The following is a 22,702-nucleotide window of genomic DNA, read 5'->3' as shown; positions in this document are numbered from 1 at the left end:
TAACAAAGATTTGATTTGATTTGAGGTACCCAATGCTCCACAAAGAGTCTAATGAAAACTTGACGTAATGTATCTAGAATAATTTAAAATATAGCCCTATAACCATTTTCGTAAATTAAGATCTATATGCCAATTCCAATTTAATCAGTTGATTGATGGAGACGTGATGATGCGTCATTCGTGAATTTCCTATCCCGTACGTGTATGGCCAGTTCTTTCCTTTATTATAATATAATCATCCTCTTAGGTTAAACACATCTATTCACCATTATTACTTTACTTTTCTTGTTCGTCACACCATTACTGAACTGCATTAAGGAGCAACGATCCGCAGTATATGACACATCAAGTTTAATCTAATATCTACCATCCCTCCTATTTCAACACAACAGATCCCACATAACATACATCATCAAACACTATTCAACAAGGAAGTCTGCTAACCTGTACGGACACAATACAATAAGAATTCCCTGATGTTTTTTTTTGAACTCCTTCAAGCCATCAATTTCTCTTATGTGTGAGATGGGATTGAATTGAATATTTTCATTCCCATATAAAACGGGCCACTCTCCAGCAGGCTTAGTCTGTGATGTGGTAAACACAACCTCTTAATCGTGTATTTTTTATTCCTTCTTCCAGAACATTCTCCTATCTATTTCCTATTTTAATGGCGTGATGATGCGTCATTCGTAAATTTCCTATCCCGTACGTGTATAACCCAGTTACGACGTTGAGAATTTGCTATGAAAAGTTTTTCTGTTCAAAGTGTTAAATTTGTAAGGAGAGACTACTTTTAGTGTTCACTGAAACCTGTTTTCATTAGTAGAGTTAGTGGTCGAGTTCCCTGGGCAAGTACTAACTATCTTGTGAACTCTCCCAATGAAACATTCATGGTAGAGTACTAGTTTTTAGTAGTATCATAGAGAAACAATAGCGTGAGTAGATATCCCATGGTATAGGGCGTTTATGTCGCGACTTTTACTGTTATCTCAAGCCGATTACTGTCGATTATTGTGGATTTTTACTGTTTTGTTGGGGTAAGAGTGTATGAGCGGCACAATATATGAGAGACTATCAGCGTCATAAAGCTTCACAGGAAAGAACTACGTGGACTATCAGCTTGAGATAACAGTAAAAGTTGCGACATAAACGCCCTATACCATGGGATATCCACTTATGCTATTGTTTCTATTGGTAGTATAGTGGGATAGTACCGTGGGATAGTACTAAATCAAGCCTGTAAACAGCTATTTTCAGAACAAATAAACATATGATACTCATTGCAGCATACTCTACTGTAATGAAACCATATGTTTTCTTTGCAGTCGAGTATGTATCCTAGTTCCGAAATAGGAACAGCAAAACTGCTACAAAAAAAACCACCTTCAGCGCTCCAAGTTTTGTCAACTTCCACAAAACTCCTGATTTGGAATTTTTAAACTAGGACATGTTTATAGAATGCATGTGCAATAGTAACTCCAGCACAAAAGCAGGTAATGTTTTCTATATTTTCTCAATTATTCTTCTTTATATTATTATGACAAAAAATAGTATACGTTACTTGGACGTGAATGTCTTTTGCAGTGCTCAAATGAAATTCTAGTCTCGGCTAACGCCTCGACTAAAACATCATTCTCGCCTGCAAAAGGCCCCTTCTTCCCATCCTTGTGACAAAAGATACTAATCTTTGAATGTTGAAATTATTGAAACGGGAAGATTTGCATTTGAAATAGTAACGAACCTGGCCAAACTCCTGATCTGCGGATGGTGGGCGAGCGTGGTGTAACGTCCGACCACGTCTGCGCTGCGTACAATGCGTACGCCGATGCTCTGCAGACGCTCTGCCATGTCATCGTCCTCGCCGCCCCATCCCCAGTACATGTTACTGTAGCCGTTCACTGCTTCAAACGTAACAGCGCTCATTGCACTTACTGCGCCAAGAAGTTCGTATAGGTAACACTGCAACACAAGGCAATGCCAATTCATTAGTCATAGAGGATTAGGTTAGGTTAGGTTATGGATTAGGTTAGGTTATGGATTAGGTTAGGTTAGGTTAGGTTATGGATTAGGTTAGGTTAGGTTATGGATTAGGTTAGGTTAGGTTATGGATTCGGTTAGGTTAGGTTAGGTTATGTACTAGCAGGTAACCCGTGCTCCGCAACGGTCTATTTTAAAACTTGACAAACTGAAACTTGGCCTAGTGGAATCTTAAAGAGTTTCAAACAGGCCTAGAACCATCCTCGTTAAATTAAGAATCTATATACAAAATTTCAAATTAATTTTGTCTCTGTTGCGTATTTTTCTCTTGTGTGAATAAAGATTATTGAATTGAATTTATATTTTGTTTAATTTCTAGACGAGGCAAGTTCAATCGTGCCAAGCTGTGAACGTGGGATTCGTGAGGCGATGGCTGTCTTTCGACTACAGAGATGTCGATTATTGTGGATTTTTACTGTTTTGTTGGGGTAAGAGTGTATGAGCGGCACAATATGAGAGACTATCAGCGTATAAAGCTCACAGGAAAGAACTACGTGGACTATCAGCTTGAGATAACAGTAAAAGTTGCGACATAAACGCCCTATACCATGGGATATCTACTTATGCTATTGTTTCTATTGGTAGTATAGTGGGATAGTACCGTGGGATAGTACTAAATCAAGCCTGTAAACAGCTATTGCAGAACAAATAAACATATGATTCTCATTACAGCATACTCTACTGTTATGAAACCATATGCTTTCTTTACAGTCGAGTATGTTTCCTAGTTCCGAAATAGGAACAGCAAAACTGCTACAAAAAATCTGGTGTGGCGCACTCACAAAACTTTCCTTGTCATTATGAAAATTGATCACCTGACGCTAGTGTTCCCGCGCATCTCAAGTCTACTATTCAAAGATTTGAGCCAGCTGGTAACAAGGCAATAACGCTGGAGACACAAATGAGGTCTGCTATCTCTTCATAGTGAATGATTCAATAGAATCAACAATAATTTGCAATTGAATAATCACATTTTCTCAAATTTGAAGCTTATTTTCAATTTTAGGTGTAAATGTTACTGAACATTAATTGTAGAGATTTTCATGCTCAATCTACTCCACTTGATTTTTTTTGTTTCAATTGTATGAAGCCTGATAATTGGAATCTATCTGCATTGATGGGGCGGAGCTCCTGACATTTTTACAGATATGGGACTTGTGGCAGTTGATAGAGCTTATCGATGACTATTTTAGGTATGAATTTGATCAAAATCGTTGGAGCCGTTTCCGAGAAAATCACGAAAAACCCTGTTTTTGACAACATTTTCGCCATTTTAGCTGCCATCTTGAATTGCATTTGATCGAAATTGTTCGTGTCGGATCCTTATAGTGAAAGGACCTTGAGTTCCAAATTTCAAGTCATTCCGTTAATTGGGAGATGAGATATCGTGTACACAGACGCACATACACTCATACACACACACACACACACATACATACCAATACCCAAAAACCAGATTTTGGACTCAGGGGCCCTTGAAACGTATAGAAATTTAGAAATTGGGGTACTTTAATTTTTTTCGGAAAGCAATACTTTCCTTACCTATGGTAATAGGGCAAGGAAAGTAAAAAACCACCTTCAGCGCTCCAATTTTTGTCAACTTCCACAAAACTCCTGATTCGGAATTTTCAAACTAGGTCATGTTTATAGAATGCATGTGCAGTAGTAACTCCAGCACAAAAGCAGGTAATGTTTTCTATATTTTCTCAATTATTCTTCTTTATATTATTATGACAAAAAATAGTATACGTTACTTGGACGTGAATGTCTTTTGCAGTGCTCAAATGAACATCATTCTCGCCTGCAAAAGGCCCCTTCTTCCCATCCTTGTGACAAAAGATACTAATCTTTGAATGTTGAAATTATTGAAACGGGAAGATTTGCATTTGAAATAGTAACGAACCTCGCCAAACTCCTGATCTGCGGATGGTGGGCGAGCGTGGTGTAACGTCCGACCACGTCTGCGCTGCGTACAATGCGTACGCCGATGCTCTGCAGACGCTCTGCCATGTCATCGTCCTCGCCGCCCCATCCCCAGTACATGTTACTGTAGCCGTTCACTGCTTCAAACGTAACAGCGCTCATTGCACTTACTGCGCCAAAGAAGTTCGTATAGGTAACACTGCAACACAAGGCAATGCCAATTCATTAGTCATAGAGGATTAGGTTAGGTTAGGTTAGGTTATGGATTGGGTTAGGTTAGGTTAGGTTATGGATTGGGTTAGGTTAGGTTAGGTTATGGATTAGGTTAGGTTAGGTTAGGTTATGGATTAGGTTAGGTTATGGATTCGGTTAGGTTAGGTTAGGTTATGTACTAGCAGGTAACCCATGCTCCGCAATGGTCTATTTTAAAACTAGACAAACTGAAACTTGGCCTAGTGGAATCTTGAAGAGTTTCAAATAGGCCTAGAACCATCCTCCTTAAATTAAGAATCTATATAAAAAATTTCAAATTAATTTTAGTCCATTAGTTTAGACGTGATGATGATGTGTCAATCATAATTATTCTCCTATCCCGTACGTGTATGAGCCAGTTCTTTCCTTTATTATAGTAATGATAAGTTCTTTAACTTGGTGCTCACCTAATAAAGTGACAGAACTCAAATCTTGTTTAGAAACCTTCCTCAACTTAATGCCAACCTGACAGAATTGGACGGGTTATTGATTTAGTTACCAATTTTAAGCAACTGTTTCAAAGAGTTACTCTCTCTCTATAGTGAGGTCCACATTATAATGGCAGTAGATAAAGATAGAAGAATGGCGATGCCGATTCTCTGCATTAATTAATTATATTTCTACACTGTCAAAAACATAATTGGCATCGTTGTGGACCTAGAAAAGGATAGTACCACCGGCTTTGTCAAATGATAGACAAGGATAGCAAAACCAAAGTTGATCAAATTCTGTCATTATAACGTGGACCTCACTATAGATTATCTCAGTTTGAAAAAAGTCAAACTGAATACTTGATTAAGTAAAACCTTGACAAACTGAAACCTGCCGCCAGTATCAGAAATTGTAATAATGTTGATTTGACCAGCATCAAAAACCGTATTATAATATGCAAGTCATTGCATAAAATCCTCATTATAGTATAGACCTAGTTTTGAGAATGAATTACGAAAATACCCCTGTTATGGCATTGTTATAATGCTTACATTATAACAAGGTCGTAGATAAAATCATTTATCAAAGAAATTTGACTGCTATAGTGAGGACCATGTTATAATGGCAGTGGAGAAAGATGGGAGAACAACGTTGCCGATCCTCTGTCTTGTCAATGCCTTCTATAGACGGTAGCTGATACAGGTTTATTAAAGTAATATTAACAGTTCATTATCAATTATTCTATACTATTAAACGAGCAATTTCTGTTTATATGTTTAGATGTTTATATGCTTATATCTGTAAGTGAACGGATCTCGAAAACGGCTCTGACGATTCTCACGAAACTTGGAAGAAAGTAGGTTTATGATATGAAAATTTGTTTGCACTAGTTCTCAACCCTGGGATAATTCGCTGAAGGACATTAAAAGGATGAATACGTCATTGGAAAAACAGCTGGAAATTTTGTCGTCTGTCGATACCGTAATGGAAGTGAGTCAACGAGTGTATGTGTGGGATCATTCAAATGATCTCACGAGAAAAAAAAATCAGCGAGAGAAAAACTTATTTTCGTTTATTTCTCTTTTTTTAGAAAACATGTTTACTTCAGAAAGTCCAAATTAGTAACTATATATATATAGTTTATAAATATTTTGGACTCAAAATTGGACAAAAATTGTGAAGTGTTTTGGACAAAAATAAATGTGAAGGGTTATTGGACAAAAATAACCTATTTTTGGACCATATCTAACAAAATTTGGGAAAGGAACAGTGTTGGGCTTTAAGCCTGTTGTTCCCCCCCCCCCCAATCATTCATAGTTGAGAATTATATTGTAACCTATGTATCAATGTATAAATAAATAAATAAATAAATAAATATGCTGTTAGTGTAGAATAGTACATAGTATATTAACAAATATTGTAGCAAACATAGTATCATTCTAAATCGAATTCATAGTATATCTATTTGTAATTGATGATGTGTTTGTTTTTTGAAGTTTGAATAAATTGTTATTTTGATGAGTGATAGTAGCTCAACCTAGATTTTGATTTGGACTGTAGTATACATTTGAAAAGGGACAGTTTTGGGTATAAGCCTGTCGTGCCTTCTCATATAACTGTAAAAATAATTGTACGATTGAGAAAATGAATAAAATAATATAAACTATGAATTCAATCTTTCGTTACAAATTTTCTATGCTTTTACACCCCAGAGCAGAGCTCGGTCCCCCGATATTATATTTTTATTAAGCAAGCAATTATATTTTTCAATAATTTCATAATGAATTTCATTAATTAAGATGAATTATTTTCTTAATTAATGATTAATTCTACATCGTTAAAAGACGATCTGGCTACAGAGCAAAGCGAGAAAAAGATCCGCATTGTTGAATGATCGACAAGGACAGCAATACCATTGATAATCAAACACTGCCATTATAACGTGGACCTCACTATAGTCGTTCTAATAACAAAAGATTAGTATTGAAATTTGGAATTACGTGTAGTTATCAGTGTCGACGGAAACTGCCAGCTGTAGTGCGTCGGGAGACTGCGGGCAAACGTAGAGGTTACGATCGTCTTCTGGCAAATGGTCCACGTCGTGGAAAACTACACAATCGAGCTTCCTCTCTGTAGTCGAAAGAGCAGCCATCGCCTCCACGAATCCCACGTTCAACAGCTTGGCACGATTGAACTTGCCTTCGTCTAGAAATTAAACAAAAATATAAATTCAAATTCAAATAATCTTTATTCACACAAGAGAAAAATACAGCAACAGAGACAATATATACATTATGAATATTCCCCACAATGACAACAAGTCTGGGGGTGGGGAATGAGTTCTGTGAACTGCATTATATTAAAACTGTTTGGTACACTTTCTTATTATTTAAATTGGAGAATCTATTTCAATCTTAGACCATTTATAGAGTAGACACGGCCAATTGTATATTCATACTAAAAGTCGTTGAAGCCAACATCTCTACTGCCAAATTCGCCAAGTTGACGTCACAACAGTTTGTTGTGTAAGTGTTGTTGGTGGTTTAACTTACATTGTTGTGAACAATGCTTGTTGTAGCTTGGCTGTGACGTCAATATGGGCGGATTTGGCAGAGATGTTGGCTTCAGAGGCTAGACTTCCGAGCGTGTCTACTCTATAAATGGTCTAAGATTTCAATCTAATTGTTAAGATCATTATAAGAGTGAGAAAAAGTGGCAACTGAAATTTTAAGTGGTCTAATAAGCGAGTTATGGGTGTTGAAGTGCTAAACTCCGTTTTTCTCCAGATCATAAACGGTTTCGACTATATTATTAGACTTCTCTTAAAAATTCAAAAAATGTATCTTCCAAAGTAAAACATTTTATTCCCATATCGTTCATAAATAAAAAAGTACCATTTTTTGTAAATTCGATAACTGTTTATTTTGGCATTAATCGCGAAGGTATAGGGCATATACTGAATGTATTAAAAAAAAATCCATGGAAAATCGAAACCGTTTATGATCTGGAAAGAATCAAAGACAAGGAACAATAATATATCACTCCTGCAGAAACTCATCACAGAATAGTATGGCCTTTCAAGTAACAACCTCTTTAACATTCTCTGAATCTTCGTAAGTCCGCCATGTCTCTAATATCCTGAGGTAATCTATTATATATTTTTGGGCCCATATATTGCGGAGATTTTTCAAACATGGCGGTTCTATGAGCAGCCACTGATAGGGAGGCTGAGTGCCTTGTATTGTAACTGTGGATTTCATTATTGCGGGTGAAGTTTGGTAGGTTTTTGTGAACGTATGAACAGATCTCCAAGATATACAGTGACGGCAGTGTAAGTATCCTGCTACTCAGGAATAGTTCTCGACAGGGATATTGGGGGGGCTTACCAAAAATAACTCTTAATGTTTTTCTGAGATCTAAATACTTGGATGAAGAATTTTGATCTTCCCCAAAGGGTTATGCCATACTTGAGGAAAGGAAAAAGATAACCGTAATATACCACCATTAGGGCTTTGAAGCTCAATGTGTTTTTGAGCACTCGCAGAGAGAAAATAGCCGAGTTAACCCTGGAGCATATTTTTTGAGTGTGTACTGACCAGTCCAATCTACTATCTAGTGTTACTCCTAGAAGATCAACAGCAACGCTCTGCTGGGTACACTCAAATCGGCCAACTCATTAAAGTTTCTGGATGCAAAATGGGGGGGTTGGAAGGTAATGAACTTGGTCTTACTTGAGTTCATAGACAGACCATTTGCAGCAAACCATTTCTTGATATTCAGTAGCTTCCTGTGTTTGGGTGACTACAGCTCTCAAACTTGAATTAGTGATAATGATGTGTCATCGGCATACTGAATAAGTGGCTTAGTAGAGCAAGATGACAGATCATTTACGTATATAATAATAATGTGGGACCAAGGATGGAGCCCTGTGGTACACCAGCATTGATTACAGCCCATTTTGATTGATAATTTTTATTGTCATGGTTTATTAGGGTGGCCTGCATCCTCTCTTTCAAAAACGAATTGAACCACCACAGTTCCTTCCCCGAATGCCATATTTTCTCAACTTTTCAACAAGAATATCATGATTTACGCAATCGAATGCTTTTGACAGATCGCATAGCACTCCACACACCTGCTGGGAGGCGTCTAAACTTGCCGACACAGTATTGAAAATTTTATTAGAGCTGCTTCTGTATCAAGTCCCCAAGAAGCCAAATTGTGTTTTTGAGACTATATTATTCACTCTCATAAAATGAAGAATTGTTCATTAGCTGCCTTCTCAAAAAGTTGGAAAAGGCTGTGAGGATGGCAATGGGTCTGTAATTGTTCAAGTCTCTTTGTCATCTTTCTTGAAAATAGGTCTTACCAGTGCATACTTCATTTTATGAGGGAACTCGCCAACAGTAAAAGACTGGTTGAGGATCCTGGACAAGGGTTCAGAAAATATACAGCAACCATCCTGAAAACTTTCACTGGAATTTCATCCCATCCAGCTGAATTTTTATTTTAAGCGATTTAATGAGCACCTCCACTTGCTTGGGACTAAGAAGTTTAAATCTCATCCTAGAGCTGCAGTTACCTACCACGTTTCTTGTTGAAGCAAGCAGATTGTGAGTACTTCCAACACGGTTTGGAACATCGATGAAAAAACTGTTAAAATCTGCTACTGAACTAGGATTGATTCTTGCTCTGGATGGGATTATACTTGCTTTATTCTTGTGCTTACCTAGCTCAAATTTCACTATGTCCCATGCGGCCTTTACTTTGTTGTTGGCTATCTCTAAGTACTTTTCATGATATTTCCTTTTGGCAAGTTTAATGACACTTTTGAATATTCTATTATACGATCTGTAATAATTTTTAAAGTTTTGATCCTGTGTTTCCATGTACAGTTTATGTAATTCTTTTTCTTCCTACTTGACGTTACAATTCCAGCAGTAATCCAACCCTTTCTATTATTTGTTTTATAGGAATGGCACAGAATGTTTCATTGAATATAGGCAGGAATTTTCCTAGAAAGCAATCAAAGTTCTCATTGACTGTGAGAGACTCATTGAAATCCCAATTTACAACAGAGAGCTTGTCTCTGAATACCTTGAAGTTGTTAATAGAGAAGTTTCTCATTTTCACACTTTTCGAACTTTGACTCAGGTGTGACTCTCTCTGACATGGGTAAAAACAACCCCTTATGGTCAGAGAACCCCATGCTGAGGACAATTCCGTTGCTGACTTCCACATCATTTTTAGAAAAGATATTGTCGATGCAGGTAGCAGAAATTGATGTTACTCTGGTTGGGGTGATGAAATGGGGGATAAGGCATATGATGCAAAAATGTCAACCAAAGTTTTAGCATCATCGCTGTCACCAAGCAAGTCCACATTGAAGTCCGCTGCAAAAAAGACGTTTTCATACCTGACTCCAACACCGATGTGATGGAGGAAAGAGTCAAGTATTTCAAAAAATTCTCCTACATGCTCTTGTCTGGGGATCCTATAGAGGGATATATTAGTACCAGGTCTGGTAAGCTCAATGCACGATGCCTCAAATACCTTTCTTTATTAAATACATGTAAATCACCTCTAACTTTATATTTAACATCATTTCTCACGAGGATTGCTGAGCCGCCATGATTATCTACTGCCCTAGAGAAACTATCAGCACAAGAGAAACCAGGAATCGAGTTAAGTAGGCTGACATTTGAAGTGTTCAACCAGTGTTCATTAAGACATATTATGGGAATGAGTGTGTGGAATTCAGAAAGGAAGACTTGCAGATCATTCTATTGCTTCTCATTCCACGGATATTGATATGTAGCAGATAAGGAATATCCTTCTTCAAGCTACTTGATGTGTCCCTGGGTTGCGGACCACTCAGGTGAGAGATCATGCCACTGCGCCCCCTCTCAGCCACTTCATTAAAAAGTCTCCCTTACAGCAGTATTTCTGAATGGCACCCTATCTCTGATCAATTCTGAAAATCTGTTACACAAAATGTGTTTTCCTGACTTGTTTAAGTGTAGTCCATGCCTTGTGAAACCTCCCCTACTTAGTCTCTCATTAATGAAGCAGATTCCCAGGTTTTTGACATTCTTTCTTTCAATAGTGTTTATATATTTATGGATGAAATCATTTGCCCTGTCTATTGCCATGTTCAGTTCGGGTTTGTCAAATCGATTAGGAATGGTGGTCACAATCAAGTTGGTTCTTAGACTGATAGGGATCAGGTAATCCAAATTCTCTCTAAACCGGTCGAAGTTTTGGGATTCAGTGTCGTCAATGTCATTTGTACCTCCCATTACTATCAAGTAGTCCTTGGGTCCAAAATTTGATGTTTGTTTGTCCGCTCCATTTATCACCTGGCCAAACGTAGCATTTGGCTTATAAAAGACTTGTACATCAGAATTAGGGATTCGAGCTTTGACAATTTCACAGATATCGCGTCCATGACTATCAGCTAAGATAAGGATTTTGTTTTTTTCATTTTTTACTCGCTTTTTTTTCTCAGTTCTCGGTTCATCTTCCAGGTGTTCCTGCTCTGCAAAAATCGTTTTGATGTTTTATTCGGTTTTCCGATTGGTTTTGTTGTTTTCGGTGAAATGCTATCAATGCAATTATTATCGTTGGATGATGCGTCTGATATGGAGTCAGCCAGTGAATTGTTTAGTATACTAATAATTTTTTGTTGCAGTGATCATGGGATTAATGGCTTTGTAATTAGTAGCTGTGTCACCAGGAGAGTAGAAACCTCGGAGATTTTTTACCTCTATCTCGAATGATTTATTTTCGCTCCTCAAGGCAGTATTCTCAGCCTCCAAAACCTCAATGCTTATTTTCATCTGCTCTATCAACGTTTTATTCTCCATCAATTCCTTGTCAACATCGATTGAATGATCCACTACATCGCTCCATTGCTGTTTGAGTGTAGTTAAATCCTCCTTCAGTTTACTGTTTTCTTTTCTCAACAATACAATAGTTTCATCGTGATCGTCACATGAATGGCTTAAATCAGAATTCAAAGGAGGCGCAGATAAGTTCGGGGTGCTATGTAATTTAGATTCATTGAACATATTGGGAATGGCCGAGAAAATTTCAGCAGTGTCATTGAATGACTTTTCTAAAGCTACGACATTATCAGTAACCAGGCTACCTACTGAGTCATTCAAAGACAACTTAGATCCATTGGCAGTAGCATTCGGTGGATGATTATGGATAATTGTCAGATTTGACTCTAGAAAGTATGCGTGATCTGTTTTTACTGTACAAATGCACTTCTTATTCAGACAACGCCAAACTATATGACCCTGGGGTGTAGTTCTAGATTTCCTGAATTTATATCCATTATAAATCACCGCCAAGTTTCCCGTACTAGTTGTCGTCATTTGTAGCTTCATATCAAGTGCAAAAAAAAACCTCTAACCAGATCAGAATGAAATTAGTATGGAAATTAAAAACCGTAATTCCAATAGCAGTACGGAATCAGAAGAGATGAAAAATTATTGCTTACGTTAAGAAATATAAATTCAAATGAATGGGAAAATTCGTGAAAAAATTATAAAATATAAATCATTATTAAAAAATTTATGCTTAGTGATAAGAAAGAAATTATTTACTCGGATTTATTTTATTTTTCTTTTATATATTTTTTCAAAAGTTTTAATGAGAGATTAAATAATATTTTTCTCGGTATATTATAATTATTCTATAAGAAGGTTTTTATGAAGGAGAGGACAACAAGTTTGAATGAATAGAGATAAATTAAAAAGCTACTATCTATCAAGTAATGAGAAATTGGGAATGAGAGATTTTGTAAAAGAGAAATTCTACTTTAAGACAAAGTGATCAATTTAATAAACTGCCTCTAGTCATAGATGACTAGAAAGGAAAAGGAAATGATTTAGAAAGGAGAAGGAAATCTGATGAGAGCTATGCTGAATAAATGGGAACCGCTAAAATATATTAGCATTAATGCAAAGAAGAGTCAAAAAAGGAGGAATTAGCTCTAGTGAATATTTTCAACAGAAAACAAGTCTTTAACTTCCAGTAAACACAGGCGAAAATTCGATGAAACAGTCTGTCCTCAAATCGCTCGTACCCCGTCTGGGTCCGGGCCAAGAGCGACTATAACAGGATGCAATGTTCACAAAACCTTACAGAGCAGCCTGCCGATTCCTCAGATCTGTTTCAAACCGTGTGTCAATAATTATAATTATCTATGATCATGTATAAGCTCTCCTCAACGAAATCAGGAAGTGGAAAGGGATGTGAAAATTTTTCATGAAACAGAAAAAGGAATGGTTTAAGAGACTAGAGAATTAACAACGTTTTTAGTTTACTGATACAATTCGCAGTTTATGGTAGGACAAGTTTAGAAAGTTACATTTACAGGAGAAAAATATTTAAAACGATTAAGTGGTAAATTTATCTGGGTTAAGAAGATTGCAGATTGATCAATTTATTTCTAGGAATAATTATTGAAAAGTTCAGAGTCAAACGTAATCAAAGAGTTTAAGCTACTTATGTAAAGGCTAAGGAAAAGTTGAAATACTAATGATATGTTAAAATAATATTAGAGTTAAATTAATTTTTTAGATTTATAGATTATTGGAATATTGTTAATAATTTAAAAATATACTTTCTAGGTTATGAAATGCTACCGAAAAACAATGAATAACATTAATCTCTACAGGAAGAATCAGAAACAGTCAAGCTTATCTTATCTGAGCAGAGCAGCTACGAAAACACTCCTTCTATCACCACGGCCTGAGCCGAACTCGAAATTTGACAGGTATGTTCCTTTTTTAATTGCGCGTCGACGTATATACAAGATTTTTGGAAATTTTGCATTTCAAGGATAATATAAAAGGAAGAAAGGAGCTATCTGGGAGCCTCCTTCTACGCCAATATTTATAGTAAAATCAGACTATAGAATTATTCATCATAAATCAGCTGACAAGTGATTACAGATGTTCTTCTGTATCTTCTCAAATGCAACGTGTTGCATCCGTAAAGATACACCAGGACCTTTATGGATCCATAAGCAACAGATGCTCTTTGAGAGGGCCACTAGACTACAATACTGCCCGTTCAAAAACATCCAACATTCCACAATATGTATCTTTCCATAAGTAACAGATGCTCTGTTGTATCTTCTCAAATGCAACGTGTTGCACCCGAAAAGATACACAAGGTGCTTTTATGTATCTTTCCATAAGCAACAGATACTCTTTTGTATCTACGAAAAAGCAACCTGTTGCATCCGAAAAAATACACAAGGAGCTTTTAGGAGTTACGTCCTTTCAGGACAACACAGCCCATCAGCTGACATTCGTTTAACATGCTCTTTCCATTGTTGGTGATACGTTGCAACTCTCTCATTCATGAAGAATCTCTGTGTGCATATTGAGGTCCACGTTATAATGGCAGTATTTGATTGGCATTGTATTGCTATCGTTGGGGTCGATGTCAAACGAGGCAAACGACAGAAGAGTCCTGCGACAGTCGAGACCAGCGACGGTAGAGACCGGCGACATTCGAGGCCAGCGACGGAAGAGGACTCCTGAAAAAGTGGTCTCAAATGTCGCCTGCGTTAGGCGACAGTTGAGGCCACTCTAATTTTTGTACAGCCCCGACAGTCGAGACCTGCGACGGTAGAGGACTCCTGAAAAAGTGGCCTCAAATGTCGCCTGCGTTAGGCGACAGTTGAGGCCTCTCTAATTTCTGTACACTCCCGACAGTCGAGACCTGCGACCGTAGAGGACTCCTGAAAAAGAGAGGACTCCTCAACTGTCGCCTGCGCTAGGCTCTACAGAATGGTAGACAGCACCAAAAGAATATTATCATTTGATTTGTATGGATTTACCAGCAATTGAATAATATATTATATCCCATTATTCCTTCCATAATATGAATAAGTATTGCAACTTTACACTGGAATAAACCTTAGTTGCTTCATCATAAAAAACGATATTTTCAAACTCGTATTGCATTATGCTCCTTCATTGACAAATCTAAATATTTATCTATCTTCTATCATCTATAAGACGAGATGGCGTCTGTCTTTCTGTCTGTTTGTATGTGAGCTCATCACACTTGAAATACTTGACTGATTAAGCTGTAATTCTTCACAAAGATGATCGTTCTGAAAATCCTTTAGGATAAGCCCTATCTATCTTCAAAGTTCATATGCTTTTTATGAGGAAGTTTCCATTATTTGGTTTTCAACAAATCAGAAGTATAATCATTCATGCAAAATGTTTTGTCTGGAATCGCAGTAGGATGTGTCCTCAACTGTCGTCTGCGCAAGCGAGTCTCTAATTTTTGTACAGGCCCGACAGTCGAGACCAGCGACATTCGAGGCCAGCGACGGGAGAGGACTCCTGAAAAAGAGGCCTCAAATGTCGCCTGCGTTAGGCGACAGTTAAGGCCTCTCCAATTTTTGTACAGCCCCGACAGTCGAGACCTTCGACGGGAGAGAACACCTGAAAAAGAGGCCTCAAATGTCGCCTGCGTTAGGCGACAGCAGAGGACTCTTCAATTTTCGTACACTCCCGGCAGGCCTCGACTGTCGTCGGTCTCGACTGTCACGCCCCCCTATCTTTGTCTATCATCACAGGTAATAGTTTAAGATCACCGAACCCATCGCTACACTGCAACCTACATTTTCAAAAAAATGTTATTCTTATATAATCATTCGTCATTGGACGAATCAAGGGTGTGCGAGAGTTTATGCCTCCTGCGATTCTATTAAATCTTGTAGTGATTCACACAGTCAGGCGTTTATTCACGCCTTTTCAAGTTTCAAACCATAACACCGAGGACTAAGTACAAGATTTTTCATACGTGTGACGTCTCCATCTGGGGCGTTATTCAAAAATTAACAGTACCCCCTCATGACGCTCCATGTCACAGTATCTTTTCAGATGCAACAAGTTGCTTTTGAGAAGATACAAAAGAGGTTCTGTTGCTTATGAAAAGATGCATTAAAGTACATAGTGTATCTATTCGGATGCAACACGTTGCTTTTGAGATAATTCTCAGGGATCATTCTGCTGTAGCATTTTTAGTTGAGTTCTGAATGTATTTCACTCCTGTTTGCAGACGAGAATTTTTTCAAGCAAACAGTAGGTATTGTATTCAATGGCCTGTAATATTAACTGTGTAATGGGCTTTGTATAAGTAATTTCATTGATTTGATTTGGGTCGGCACGGCAAGCCAGGAAGCTCTCCGTTCCGAAACCCAATCAGCCAATCGGAGAGCCTCCTGTCCCGTCCTGCTGTGCTTGTTCGTCTGAAAAACTCCACGTGTGTCTCGGCCCTAATTCTCGTGGATGAAACATCTTTACAGTCCGGGTCCTGTAGCTTTGCCTATTGGCGGAGGGCTACTCGACTACAATACTACCCGTTCAAAAACATCCAACGTTTTTTATAATACAGGAAATTCAATTGATAGGTAATTTAAGACGATTTAGTAGATGATGCAACACAATAATGTATCTTTCCATAAGCAACAGATGCTCTTTTGTATCTTCTCAAAAGCAACGTTTGCACCTGAAAATATACACAAGTAGCGTTAAAGTATCTTCTCAAAAGCAACAGATGTTCTTTTGTATCTACTGAAAAGCAACGTGTTGAATCCGAAAAGATACACAAGGAACTTTTTGGAGTTGTCCTTTCAGCGCAACACGGCCTATAAGCTTTCATTCGTTCATCATGCTCTTTCCGTTTTTGGTGATAAGTTGGAACTCTCTCATTCTTTGGTAGTTAGTGGGAAGGATATTTTGAATATTCTTCCAAAAATGGCCATTGATACGTCGAAAAGAGCTTTTCAGCCATTCATGTAGATGCATAACAATATTATTTGTATAGTTATTTCTAATAGCTTTTTCTTCATATCATATACAGTTCAATAATTATTTTCTAGTTTATATTATGTAATCCATCTAAAGCTTGCTGTATTGTAAGCTATTGTAAGTTTATGAGTGCATAAGAGGTATATATTATAATATACATAAATAAAGTACTCAATCAATTATGACGAAGAATCTCTGTGTAGGGAGCTTCCTCCATATAGGGATCTAGTCTCTGAGGCCTGATTTTTTCGCTAAGCCGTGAATATTACCCCGCGAACCATACCTAGACAAGAATATGGGACGTGTACTGTACCTGACTGCTCGATCACAAAGACGATAAGCAATCTGCTGACGCTGCAAGAACGGATGCATGTGTCGGAGAAAGGTGAGGAGATGCGCAGTACGATTGCGCAGTGGCACCAAAATGCCACAAGATGGCGCGGCCTGCAGTGCAGTGGCTGCCAATGGAGGGGTGACCCCTCCGCGTTCAAGGTCATCGCCACCTCTCTCCAGAGACGCTGGCGGGGTGGTGTTGGCTTCTTGTATCCCACGGTCAACCAAAATTAATCCCACATTACTAAATTACAAAATAATTATTATTCTTGTCATATAGGTACCTATATTGAGGTCCACGTTATAATGGCAGTGAAGAAAGATAGGAGAACAACGTTGCCGATCCTCTGTCTTGTCAATGCTTTCTATAGATTGTAGCTGATACACGTTTATTGATATACTATTAACTGATCACTCTTGTTAAAAATAATCATTATATTTTATTGAGAAAAAATTATTTTTTCAATAATTTCATAATGATTTTCATAATATTTTGTAAAAGAGGATCTGTCAACAGAGCATAGCGAGGAGAGATAGCCCTATCCACTTTGTTGAATGATAGACAAGGATAAAATACATTGCTAATCAAAAACTGCCCTTTATAAGTAGAAGATAGGAGAACAACGTTGCCGATCCTCTGTCTTGTCAATGCCTGTAGCTGATACAGTTTATTGATGTAATATTAACTGTTCACTCTTGTTAAAAATAATCAATTATATTTTATTGAAAAAAAATTATATTTTTCAATAATTTCATAATGAATTTTCATAATATCATGTTGACAGAGGATCTGTCAACAGAGCATAGCGAGGAAGAGATAGCGCTATCCACTTTGTTGAATGATAGACAAGGATAGCAATACAATTGCTAATCAAAAACTGCCATTATAACGTAGACCTCACTATGGTCTAAAGACTACTGAACCAATTTTTTGGAAAATTAATCAGACATTACTAAATTATATTTTTATGTGGTTCAGAATAACACACTTGCATCAGTAATAAGAGTTACTCATCTTTTATCGAACAACTAATCCATAATATGGTTCGGAACCCACTTTAGTGAGGTCCATATCATTGACCGAGCGCATTGAGGTGTATGTTTTAACGTTTGTTACAACACTTTGTGTTTTATGACAATAAAAGATAATTGATTGATTGATAACCCAGATTTTTCGTCTGCTGTAGGCTATGTATGTAATGCATTTACGGCCAAACGCGTAGATAGATCAGGTGCAGCGTCTCTTGCATAGGATATCTGCTATTCTGTTCTTGCTGAGGTGTGTGAGGGTGGGTGAGGGTGAGGTGGGTGAGGGGAGCAGTAGGGTATAATTCCCTGCTTGCGATCTATCATGGCTATCTCATGTCTGTCATTCGTTACAGTTTGATATTCTGGGGTGGCTATGACACACACCTTGGGGTAATTTTCAGGAGGCAGAAGAGAGCTCTGAGAATAATCTTCAATCTCAGTGCCCGAACATCCTGTAGGCCTTATTTTGTAAGAGAGAGAGAGAGAGAGAGAGAGAGAGAGAGAGAGAGAGAGAGAGAGAGAGTATATTAACTTTGCCAGCCATGTACTTTCTGGAGATCATCACGTACGTTAGTAAAAATTGGAGGGCATTCTCATCCGTTTTACTTGATCATTCCTACAATACTAGGAGTGGTGGCTCAATCCTCGGTTACCCGGCACATAGACCAACCCTTCTGGAGAAAGGCCCACCTATTTGCGCAATAAAAATTATAAATAGACTCCCCCATAATTTTAAAGATTTTTCCAACTTTTCAAAGATGACCGGAAGGATAAGGAAGGTTCTGTTGAAAAGAGCGCCATACACAGTGGATGAATGTGTGGATGTCTTGAGGGCATCGCATGATACTGTAATACCATGACTGCAAAACAAAATATTGAAACCAAAGACCTTAAAGCTGCGATTAGACCAAATTTATTAAAAAAATGTTAATAACTCAATCCTTTTAGATTATATTAGATTGAACATAACTTATCATACACATGATGAACATTATGTGTTTGTCAACTTCCGTTCAATCTAATAGAATCTATGAGGATTAAGTTATAACCATTTTGTTAATAGCTGGTGTGAACCCAGCTTAAAGATGCATACCTCTTTATTGTCTTTGATTGAAACTATAGACCTTTTATACAAATACAGTAATAGACTGGCTTCTTCACACATATCTGTGTAATCACTTGTCAGCTGATTTATGATGAATAATTCTTTAGTCTGATTTTTACTCTAATATTGGCGTATGAAGGAGGCTCCTTTTTCCTTTTATATTATCCTTGAAATGCAAAATTTTCAAAAACCTTGTATATACGTCGACGCGCAATTGAAAAAGGAACGAACATACCTGTCAAATTTCATGAAAATCTATTACCGCGTTTCGCCGTAAATGCGCAACATATAAATATATAAACATTTAAACATTGAGAGAAATGCCAAACCGTCGACTTGACTCTTAGACCTCACTTCGTTCGGTCAAAAAAATAGCGCTATCTGCTTTGTTGAATGATAGACAAGGATAGCAACACTAATGTTAATCAAATACCTTCCATTATAACGTGGATATCATTATAGACATGGTAGGTTTATACAGAAAATGACACATTATCCTTGCTATATCGGGTTTAAAATTAAATGTGGAGTCTATTCTACAAAGTTTTCAGTCTATAGGTAGGTAAATGTTTAGAAAGCTTGGCCATATATACCTCCTTGCGAAAAGATGAGATTCTTCAATGTTGTTTTCCATCACGAACTGCTTCTTATTAAATCACTTTTTGCTAATAACAGATGAGATTGTTTACATGGTTTCTAAATATACCAAGTGAGTCATATGTATGGGAACCCTTCAATAAGAAGGATACTGTTGTAGATTGTTGTACTGTTGTAGATCAAACTTGAAATGGTTGGGATCAAGCAGACTGCTCTACAATGGTTTAAGAGCTTTTTACAGAACAGGACACAATATGTCCAGATTAATGACAGTGGAAGTGGTTTGGAAAAGGTTGATTACGGCGTTGTGCAGGGAAGTACCCTTGGGCCAATTCTCTTCCTAATCTATATTAACAATCTCCCATTGCTTGACATTAATAGTAAAATCTTTCTATTTGCTGATGATACAGCTGTAGTATAATCAGGAAAACAGTGGGACGATGTATTCAAAAATGCTACTTCTGATTTGGCCAGAATAAAGAGCTGGTTCGACCATAACTCCTTAGCCGTTAATATAGATAAGACCAAATACATGCCCATCACAACCCGTAACCTGCAAGATCCAGAGCCAAGAGACTTGATCCTTCATTCGTGCAGAGATCCAACATCAACTGTCTGTAATTGCTCAAAACTAGAAAGAGTAAATAAGTACAAGTACTTAGGTATTATAGTTGATAGTGGTTTGAGTTGGGGTCCGCATATCCAGTTTGTGAAGCAGAGACTTAGAAGGTTATTGTATGCATTCTCCCAGCTAGGCCATGTTTAGAGTGAGGCGCACTGTAAGACTGTATACTTCGCTTACGTCCAGTCAATCATCCAGTATGGCATTCTTGTCTGGGGGGGTCTGCACGCTACTCTCTTGGAGCCGCTTGCGGTGTCGCAAAGACAAATAATTAAAACAGTTTTGAAAAAGGAACAGCACTACCCAACAATTGAATTATTTACTGAATTTCCTGTTTTAAATATTAGACAACTTTACATGAAATCTCTACTGCTCTTTCTAAAAAAATAGATATAACATTCTACCCGAAATTCCTCACACCTACCCCACACGATTTAGAGTCAACCATGGATTTGCGACGCCGCGGGTGGCTCATGGACTGGAGTTGAGAACCCCTTTCTATCTTTCTCAACTTCTGTACAGGAATCTGCCGGCTGAGATTAGAATCAGTATGGAGGTATGCAGTGTGCCGGCATTCAAGCGTATGGTGGAGGGGTGGCTATACCGCCTTGGCACAGAAATGTCTGAAAGCCTGCTTCGGTCTATGTACTGGCATTAATCTATTATCCTCTACGATGCTTGGAATTCACCCAGATATTTCCATTTCTCTTACTCAAATCCCTTCATATATATTTTTTTTCAATTCCAAAATCTTACCTGAGGCTCCGCTTGTCCCTGCTCTATCATGTTCTATCATTTTTTTTCCTTATCTATTTTTATTTATTTTTTTACTAGCATTCCTTTTAAATGTTTCCATTAACTTTTCAAATTACTTCTATTTATATTTTAAGTAAATATAATTTCTTGGTAGTTAGTTATCTAACTCATTCATTATTTATAAACCGAATATTAATATTTATTTTTTCTCCTCACAATTTAATTTATTACTTTATTCAACTTAGCAGCCTGATATATTTCAGGCTACCCAGAACTCACCCCTACACACAGACGATTAGTCTTGTAGGGGTATTCCTGTATCTATGTAAAGTGTGTTTAATTTCCTGTAATGTATATTTTTGAGGAATAAAGCTTATTTGATTTGAGATATAATACGGTACTGTAACTTTCAGTATAAGTTATTGATCGTATACTCCACCTTTTGACATACGGTACTACAGAGTTTCAACCCCTATAATGGGATGAATTGTTTTGAAAAGGCCTTTGAAATGATGTACCACACAATGGGTGTTTACACTTGAAATATATTTGAGTTACAACCCCTCATATCTTTAAAAACTAAAACTACAATCAGCCGCCATTTTGGATACAAGCATCATAGAACTTTATTATTGATGCCATCTTTCTTGTTTTGAAAAGGCCTTTAAAGTTATGTATCATACAATTGGTGTTTACATTTGAAATATCCAAGTTACAACCCCTAAGTCACCCCCTTATGAGGGGTTGAAATTCAGTTGTACGTCAAAACGTAGAGTATTCGACCAATAGCTTATACTGAAAGTTACAGAATTATATCTACAACAGTCTTCAACTAATTGAAGGGTTCCCATACATATGACTTACTCTGTATATCATTGTATACATGTTTAATTATTAAGTAAATGTTTAAAATAAGTTTGGGACTCACCAAGAGTTGAAGGAATGAGTGGACAAAGTTTTTCTGAGTCTCTATCTTCGTTAAGGTGGTGTTCAACACTATGACCACTGCTCAAGATCCGATCTTTAGGAATTGGAAGTTTAAAGCTCTGCAAATCAATAATAAATGAATAATCTACAAATGGAAATTACTGAGATATTGCAGTTTTTCAAATTCTAATGAATTAATTATTATTATTTAACAAAAATCCAAAATAAATGCAGTAATTCACCCCGAAGACTTCTGCTACTGCAAATATTGACAACAGGGTGAACAGCTAGATGGGAATTCGATGAGCGCTACTAAACAAAAATTATTTGACAGCCCGGGAATCGAACCCAGTACCTCCTAATTGCCGGTCAGGAATGCTTATCCTTACACCAAACTGACAATCTCTGGAAAGCAGCGATCATTTTATACGAAGCCATAGCGGCCAGCCAGTCTGCAGATGGAAATCACTGAGATATTGAGTCATATAAAATGAGCGCTGCTATCCAGAGATTGTCAGTATGGTGTAAGGGTAAGCATTCCTGACCGGCAATTAGGAGGTACTGGGTTCGATTCCCGGGCTGACAAATAATTTTTGAATAGTAGCGCTCATCGAATTCCTATCTAGCTGTTTACCCTTTTGTCAATATTTGCAGTAGCAGAAGTCTTCGGGGTGAATTACATAATTTAATTTGGATTTTCGTTTAATAATAATAAATGAATAATTATTCTATTTGTTCAAAAGCCTTGGCTCATACAAATTGGTTGTACATTCACGTCAATTGAAAAGTAAAAAATGTAATAAATGGAAAAGTAATAAATAAATGTATCAAGTA

General features: G+C 37.3%; 1 protein-coding gene across 1 annotated transcript; it reads right to left on the bottom strand.

Moving 5' to 3' along the window:
* Positions 1-3,882: 3,882 nt before the first annotated feature.
* On the bottom strand, positions 3,883-22,306 carry LOC120349517 (beta-1,4-galactosyltransferase 6-like). The gene is made up of 4 exons (XM_039419892.1): positions 22,258-22,306; positions 21,870-22,013; positions 6,648-6,852; positions 3,883-4,162 (listed from the first exon to the last, which is right to left on the bottom strand). The coding sequence occupies exons 1-4, from the start codon at positions 22,304-22,306 to the stop codon at positions 3,883-3,885; spliced, it is 678 nt and encodes a 225-aa protein (XP_039275826.1).
* Between the last annotated feature and the right edge of the window lie 396 nt (positions 22,307-22,702).

The sequence above is a fragment of the Nilaparvata lugens genome, chromosome 1 (assembly GCF_014356525.2).
Source record: "Nilaparvata lugens isolate BPH chromosome 1, ASM1435652v1, whole genome shotgun sequence".
In the NCBI taxonomy this organism is placed as follows: domain Eukaryota; kingdom Metazoa; phylum Arthropoda; class Insecta; order Hemiptera; family Delphacidae; genus Nilaparvata; species Nilaparvata lugens.
The sequence above is the reverse complement of the archived record's forward strand: the minus strand, read 5'-3'. Positions and strand labels throughout refer to the sequence as shown.

Bases quoted from the DNA above. Each gene is read 5' to 3' on its own strand.
- LOC120349517 (XM_039419892.1), bottom strand. From the start codon at position 22,306: ATGGCTTCGTATAAAATGATCGCTGCTTTCCAGAGATTGTCAGTTTGG. The intron at 22,014-22,257 runs GTAAGGATAAGC...TTCCATTTGTAG, and splicing joins CCAGAGATTGTCAGTTTGGT to ATTATTCATTTATTATTGAT. The intron at 4,163-6,647 runs GTAATTCCAAAT...CTTGTGTTGCAG, and splicing joins GTCGACACTGATAACTACAC to TGTTACCTATACGAACTTCT.